Below are 7,852 nucleotides of genomic sequence, written 5' to 3' on the forward strand. Positions count from 1 at the left end.
GTGGGGGGGTCAGGTTTGATATAGGATCATATTAATCATTTAATTACACTTCAAATTGGTTAGCAACATGAATATTCTGTATCCTTTGGAGGATTTATCAATCTAATGCTACCCTCATCCTTTATTTGGACTTGGAACTGGCTATGCTTTGCAAAGCTCTCATGGGCGGAGGTAGGAAGGTAACTTAAGGTGAACTGGGTAATTCGTAAATTGATATTGATGTCCATTGATGTTTTTAGTTTACCATGACAGATATCTGCATATATTATACATCTTTTGTAATAGAAATCGGTGTAGAGTTGCTCTTCCTAGTTGCCTGTAAATTTGCCTTATGTATGCTAAATAAAAAGGGCCTACACTATGCATTCATTCACTTCCAGTTTGAAACTGGAAACAGCTATAGGTTGGTTTTATCATTTATCTGTGTCCTTAGTTGATTTTGTATAATGATCTGAATTTCCTTGTCTATAATTTTTCTTCCTTATCCAATAGCCATTTTAATATGTGTTCTAAAGCAGATATAGTATGTGACATCAATGCTTTAGTGTATTTATGATTCTGCAGAGTTGTTTCTAACTTCATCAATTTGCAGGTGCAATTAATCCGGATTCAAATGAGAGTTCCCGAGTATGGATGGACCACTCAGAAAGTCTTCCATTTCCTCAATTTCTTGGTGAATGGGGGTTGGTATCTTCTTTTGTGATTATTTATGTTGGAAACATCCTCATGGAAATATTATGAGGTGTTTTTCAAATTATAGTCTGGTTATACTAGGGGAAAAATGAACATTTTTCCTTTACATTTCACTTTGCTTTGATCTGTTAGGTTTATATTGTATTGAAGTTGTGTTTTTCTCCTTTGGTAGTTCGCTCTCTAGTTTTTGTATTTCGTCGGGATGTTCAGAAGTTGAACCCTGAGGTTAGCCACTGACATTGGTTACACGTCTTGTTGCCATTTTTATCTTGGGCTCTTTCATCTTGTAACCGTACATGTAATGTTTTGGTAGATTATCCAACACATCTTGCTTGATATGCCAAGTCTTGCATTCTTCACAACTTTTGCGCTTCTAGTATTATTCTGGGCTGAGATATACTATCAGGTTTGCGTGTGCTCTCAACTGAATGTTTTGCAGTTTGTGTCAATTCTCAAGCTTAATATATCTGCTTTTCCTGTTGTAGGCACGTGCTGTATCTACTGATGCTCTTAGGCCTAGTTTCTTCACAATTAATGGAGTGGTTTATGCTATTCAGGTAAATATTTAGTCCTCGTGCTACACTTTCTTCTGAAAAACTTTGGTGCTTTTGAGTTAAATTAACTCTTTAAATAATGAAATAGTTTAAACCAAAAATTATTTTGCCAGATTGAATTTGACAAGACTAGTCTTACAAACAATAATTGTCGTTTCATGTTCTCAATATTTCTCAAGTTCAACAGAGGTCTTTTTTTTGACTTTTTGGTTGTGTTTATTTGTTACTTTAGTTTGCGTTATTTATTCTTAACTAAACATCGGCTTAATTTAAAATTCCAAAGAGGAAAAGAGAGGAGTGAATGACTACTGAAAACTACTAGTTCCTTTTTTCCTTCTTTTGGGGGGGGGGGAGTATCCCAGTTGTTGCAGCCATGCAAGTAGTTTACGACATTGGAACTTATATGTTTTATATATTTGCCGTCTGAATCTCTTGAAGCCTATTGAAAGGAGAGACAGCGTTGTATTTCAGCAAGCATAGTTGAGACGAAGACAGTTGAAGTGAAATCACACTCCAAATTAAATACCCCTGTTGTTAAACTTCAAATTCAAGAATCTTATTGAGGATTAATCTTAAGGCAAGTATAAAGAATGAAAGATGATTCTATCTAAAAGGACCGTATGCTGTCTGCGTTTGATAGATTCTCTCCATCTAGAACATGTGTGATTCACCATTTTCTTCTTTTTTTTGGGATGAAGCATCACATTTTATTTATAAAAAGCAATAAATGTCCCTACAGAGAAGTATACCAAAATGTAGGAAAACCATACCAAACAAAGTTGATTTTCTACTAACAACACACACTCTTCTATGCTTGTAGGATCTCATTAAAAAAACTAAGGGATAAGAGACTATTCTCTATACCATCAAAACTCTCCTATTTCTTCCTTTCCATATGGTCCACATAAGTGCAATTCGTTGAATTATTTTATTAGCTGCTCACAGGTGGTCAAATTAGTGTGGACCGGGGTGATTAGTTCTGGTCTTGAATCAAGCAATAAATGGGCTGTAAAAGATGATGAGTTGGTGGAATTTGGCCTTTGGCAAAGATCATTTTAGCTATTATCAATCATAAATCATTAAATAGGTTCTGAATCTTATTAGTTATATAACCAGCATTCAGCTTGGCTTGAACTACTATCCACCCAGTACAAGCTCAACAAGTCTATTCATGTTGCTCTTGGATAGGTCACACATGTCCGACCCTTAACCCACCCATCAACCCCCAAATGTACACATCCAAAGTAAAAAGAATGAAGCACTAGTACTAGCTATACTTCAATTTCACCAGTATGATACGGAACTTCACATTTAAATTACATGAATAGGACTGGATTTCTAAGTTTGAAGATGTCTTATCAAGAAGGGATACTGTGTTTGGTGAATGCTAATTGCCAGAGTCAGACATTACACAAGCTTATGTCCTGTTATAGGACTTTCACATGAAACAACAACTATGCCCCGATTCCGAACAAGTTGAAGTCGGCTTTATGAATCCTCACTAATCATGTTTATCCACTTAAGCTCAATACTATATACATTAATCTTCTAACACTCTCCTTAAGCTTATGCATGTAAGTCATATGTACCAATACGAGCTTATTACTCATGTAACTAAGTATGAGGACTAGTGAGGGACTTGATGAAAATATCCGCAAGCTAATCATTTGACTTCACTAATTTTTGTAATAATAACATTGTCAAACATATTTGTAATAATATCTCTTGAGAGTATTTTTTTTCTTTTGATGAAGTAAGTGATGTACTAATAGCAAAAGCATCCAGTAGATGCAGGAATTACCAAATAAAAGAACATATCAACTCCTTAGAAGAAACCAAAAAATCTATTATTAAGACAATAGAGCTGATAAATTTGAAAGGTTCAGCCAACAAAAAAGGAAGGACAAATATCTAACCTTGAGTAGAGATGTGAAAGTTGAGATGCCATCAGAACATCTTTGATTCCTTTTTGACCAGAAGCACCACAAAATAGCAGCAGGAACCATAGACCGGATTTTCTTGATGGACTTCTCAACTTTCCAGGAGCTCCAACTCACAAAAGCTTACCGGCACTGCATGACATTGTTCACTGCAGTCCAAAAAGTGATAGAAACGTAGACCACGTGTCTGTTGCAGCAGGACTATGAAAAAAAGAAGATGATTGATAGATTCCGTGTTGCTTTTGCACATATGGCATGTGTAGCAATCTGAAAACCCCTTTTGCTGAGATTGTCCTGGGTCAAACGTGCTCCATTTGGTGTTATCCAGCAAAAAACACTATTCTTTGGAGGTATTCTAGTCTTCCTTATAAGTTTGTAGGGCCACTAGCCGATCATTTCCTTGTTGGAGCTCAAAGGTTGCATAACTAGCTCTAATTGAGTATTAGCCACTCTTATTGCTGCCCAATAAATCTGTCCCTATTTTGAGTAATGGTTGAGTTATTTCGAAGGGTGCCAAGAAGTGCTACCAGCTTATCAAACTCCTAATCATTTAAATTCCTTCTTGAACTTGGACTTCACGAGTTAGAGCCCGTTTGGATTGGCTTAAAAAAAGTAGCTTTTAAGTCAAAAAAATAAAAAGTCAAACTTAAATGATTTTTTAAGTCAAAAAATAAAAAGTAGGGGGAGACCTACTTTTGATTTTTAACTTTTTTAAAGTCATTTTTAAGTTATTTTTAATCTTGCCAAACACTTTTAAAAGTTAAAAATGACTTACAGGTAGGGTTGACCAACTTTTAAGTCAATCCAAACAGGCTCTTAGTTGATCCAAATTAGCTCACAAGTTGCTACAGCCATGGCTTGATATTCTACTTCTGCATTAGATCGAGTAACCACGTTATGTTTCTTAGTGGGAAGGACACAAATTACCTCCTACTAAAATACGATATCCAGATGTAGAAAGCTATCAGAAAGTGATCCTGCCTAATCAATGTCTATATATCCAACGATCTACTCATTGCCTCGATCCTCTTAGATTAATAAGGGAGAATTCTTAAAATGACTTACAACACTCACAAGAAAAGAGATGTTAAGTATAGTCACTGTGAGATAATTCAACTTACCAACTAATTGTCTATATCTTCCAGGATCACTGTGTAGTTATCCCATCCTGCATTCGAGCGACCTCAATACCTAGAAAATACTTCAGTGAGATGGTGCATGAATTTAGGGATACCATCCTGATTATTGCAGTGATAACAATATCTTCTTTTTGGATGACTGTGGTGTCCGGGCAAGCTTTCGCGCACCTCGCCTAATTCCACGAGTAGGTATCTACCTTCCACCAGCAATAGGTATGAAGTAACTTGTCCACCAAGGCTAGGACAGATGATATCTAGTGTTTTTTTGGCTCCACTGTGTTTTGAATGTAAGACCTCAGGGTTCTCAGCCACTCCATTGACCACTAGGCCACACCGATGAAGCATAAATACACAGATTTGAAGCAGAATGACGGTAAAACACAAAATGATCAGCTTCATTAGGAGTCGTGCTGAACCCCTGAATTATTGTGTTGAACTTTCAAACCAGGCTCGAGGAGATACTTCAAATCATAGAGGGACTGGTTCAATCCGCATACAAGGTTACTAGGCTCCCCCTAAGCAACAAAAATATTAAACCCAAATCACAAATTGGATTGAAGAAAGGTCTACACCAGTTTTTAACAGTGAAAATTCAGCCAAACAATGACTGAAAATTGCAAAGTGGATCTGGAAGGGTTGCACACTCTTCAAATGCATGAGAGTTTGAAAGAGTCAAAACTCTGCTGAAACAGTGGAGAAGGCTGAGAAAAAAAATCAACTGTAATGCCGAAAAACATTGTTTCAGTGATGGAAGATAACCAAATATCTATCGGTCTAGTCGGAATCAGAAGGGGAGCTCCATAAACTAAGAATCAGCTTTGGAAGCCGTCCGAACACGCACTCGACGTGTGGCCTGATGCTGGAGCATCCACTCTTACGTGCACATGAGAGCACGTGGAGGGGAGACTGTCGGAGGGTGGGGAACTCCGTGGTGATGTTGGTTTTCGCACAACACTGTCGGACACACATTTCATGCAAAACATCCCTAGAAAGTCGTTAAATTTGGTTCACAATGATTGTCTGACTGTGGTTTCTTTCCTGAATGTTTCTCACCAAAGCTCTAATACTATGCGAGAACTAAAGACACGGAAATTATGATTAAGATGCGTATCTACATTATTATACTGAGCCCTTTGTTTTGGTTTTATTTTGATAGTTTATAATAACCCTTTTCTCATGTGGGACACTATAATTTGATATTCTAACAATAATGATACTGATATTATTTAAAAAATTCTAGGTTTTTCCTCGGATATAAATCTATGATTAGTTGAAGTATTCCTGGAAAAGCAATAGGTTCAAAATCAACGCACTAGCAAGACAACGTATTCCTAACTAGAAGATATCAACTATATGAATCTTCTTCTTTCATTTTGTCCTGAATTGTAGGTCTTTACAACTTCCTTCTATGTAGTTTTAGGTTTACCTCGTCCCCTTGCCTTCATTCACCATAGTTTCACACCTATGGATCGGTGAATTTGTAGGTCAATGCAGAACATGAGCAAATCATCTCAAGCGATCTTCTCTCATTTTTATCTTCGATTATGTGCACCTTCGGGTGAATGTGCTTGTTTTTAATTTTATTTATTCTTGTAGGACCGCACTTCCATTCTAGTATTCGCATCTCTACAACACTCATCTTTTGATATGTGGGACTTTAGCGGTCCAACATTTACTACCATATAATGTAGCCGGTCTAACTCGTAGATAAAACAGTATATGAGAAAATGATAATTCTTTTCATGGTTATAGATGCTTTGTGGATGTTCATTGCTTGATTTTTTCTTTCTTATTGAATTGTTCAGATCATATTATGGCTGATAATATGGTGGAAGCCTGTTCCAGCACTTGTCATCTTATCTAAGGCGTTCTTTGCAGGTCTGTGTCTTATGGTTAACTTATTTTAAATATATTTTCTATTGCATGGATATGTTGCAACTGCACCGACACATTTTCTTTTGTACTTGCATTATTTTGCAGGTGTATCTCTATTTGCAGCCTTGGGGTTTCTTCTTTATGGAGGAAGGTAAGATTTAATTTCTTTACCAGTGATTGGATCTAACCTCTGACGGTGTGTGTTGGTGTAACCACACATCTTAGAAGCACAAGAACAAGCAGCATTCATATGCCGTGCATTTATTTCTGTCCTTTGTGAGAAATTGTCTATGTTTATCGAAAAGAATATATGCCTAATGGCTATACAGAGCCTTAAACCTCTTTACGAAAGCTTCCATTTTCGTAAATGTCTGTTAGTTATGCTGTGTAATTGTTGTATGCTTTGCTCAAGATTTTCTTTTGGATAAGCAATGATCTATGTACCCAGATGCAAATCCATATATTTTAACCTTTCTGAGATTAAACCGAGTCTCTGGGACCACCTTTTTCTGAACTTAGGTATTTCCTATAGTAAGCTGCGTTCCAGGTAGTAGATATCGTTCGACCTCTGATTGCCAATGCATACGGTTTTATCATTTATCTAAAGCAGTCCATATTGCTATGCTTTACACCCTGGTGCCTTCCTGTTGTTGCCCAACATTTGACTATTTTCATTGGCACCAAACTTGTGTTCGACACATTGTGATTGATAACTTCGTTGAATCATAGGACCGTGAGCTCCTTTTTCTTAACTTGCTCATTTCTCAGCCAAAAATTATAACATCTTAGCTGCAATTCTGGGCTCTCAGCAACAAAAAAAAGCACTTGTAGGGATTCGCATCATGACGGAGCCGACAATAATCTGCCACTATGAATACATAAGACTCGCTGCATGATAGAACTCTATGTGCTGGTATACAAGGATATAGTGACATTTTAGCTGCTATAATCGTCTAAAATTTTTACTTCGCTTATTCATCTACTAGATTTGTGCTAACAAAATCTCCTGCATTGTAATTTTGAAATGTGTAGTGTGTAACCTAATTAGGTCCTGATTAATATTGATATGAGTTCACTCTTTGCATGCTAATAAGTAGGTTCTACATGTTCGTTTAGTTTGTCCCTTCACCTTTGGTTCATACACACTTGAGAAAATGGTCAAATACCCCTCCAATCTATATTCGGATTTTCAACTACACTTATACTTTACGGGGGTCCTATTACCCCCCTAAACTATTTTAAAATGGATTAAATACCCCCTTAAAACGTGATAACCAGTCATCTGCCTTGTGGTGAGGCACATGCGCTTGACACGTGTGTTTCACCAATTAAACTTTTGAAAAAAGTTTTTTCTCCTTCTTCTTCAATCTTTTTGCAGCCCTAACTTTTTTTGTGAAAACTTGATTTGGGGAAAATATTAGGGGATACATTGTGGGTCTTCTTTTCTTTTTTTTATCTTCCTCACAAGGTGAATTCGTCGGGCCTCCATCCTTTTCACCATTGTCATATGAGAAATCATTGTTACCACCTCCACCTCCATCTTTATCACCTCCCTAATTTACATCGAAATCCAACACCTTAGCACATCTTTATCATCTTCATTTATAATATCTCCAAGTTGTTCATGATTTCCAACCCCATTAGTTTCATC

At 36.8% G+C, this 7,852-nt stretch overlaps 1 protein-coding gene across 1 annotated transcript in view; it reads left to right on the top strand.

Annotated features, from left to right (window-relative positions):
* Positions 1–7,852, top strand: part of LOC102590551 (tobamovirus multiplication protein 3) — a 12,571-nt gene that overhangs the window by 2,458 nt on the left and 2,261 nt on the right. The window contains exons 2-7 of the mRNA XM_006354952.2: positions 593–683; positions 866–918; positions 1,007–1,099; positions 1,179–1,250; positions 6,132–6,204; positions 6,307–6,352. Coding sequence (XP_006355014.1) covers positions 593–683; positions 866–918; positions 1,007–1,099; positions 1,179–1,250; positions 6,132–6,204; positions 6,307–6,352 — 428 coding nt within the window. The remainder of the gene's footprint in view (positions 1–592; positions 684–865; positions 919–1,006; positions 1,100–1,178; positions 1,251–6,131; positions 6,205–6,306; positions 6,353–7,852) is intronic.

This window comes from Solanum tuberosum, unplaced genomic scaffold, assembly GCF_000226075.1.
Source record: "Solanum tuberosum cultivar DM 1-3 516 R44 unplaced genomic scaffold, SolTub_3.0 scf00189, whole genome shotgun sequence".
In the NCBI taxonomy this organism is placed as follows: domain Eukaryota; kingdom Viridiplantae; phylum Streptophyta; class Magnoliopsida; order Solanales; family Solanaceae; genus Solanum; species Solanum tuberosum.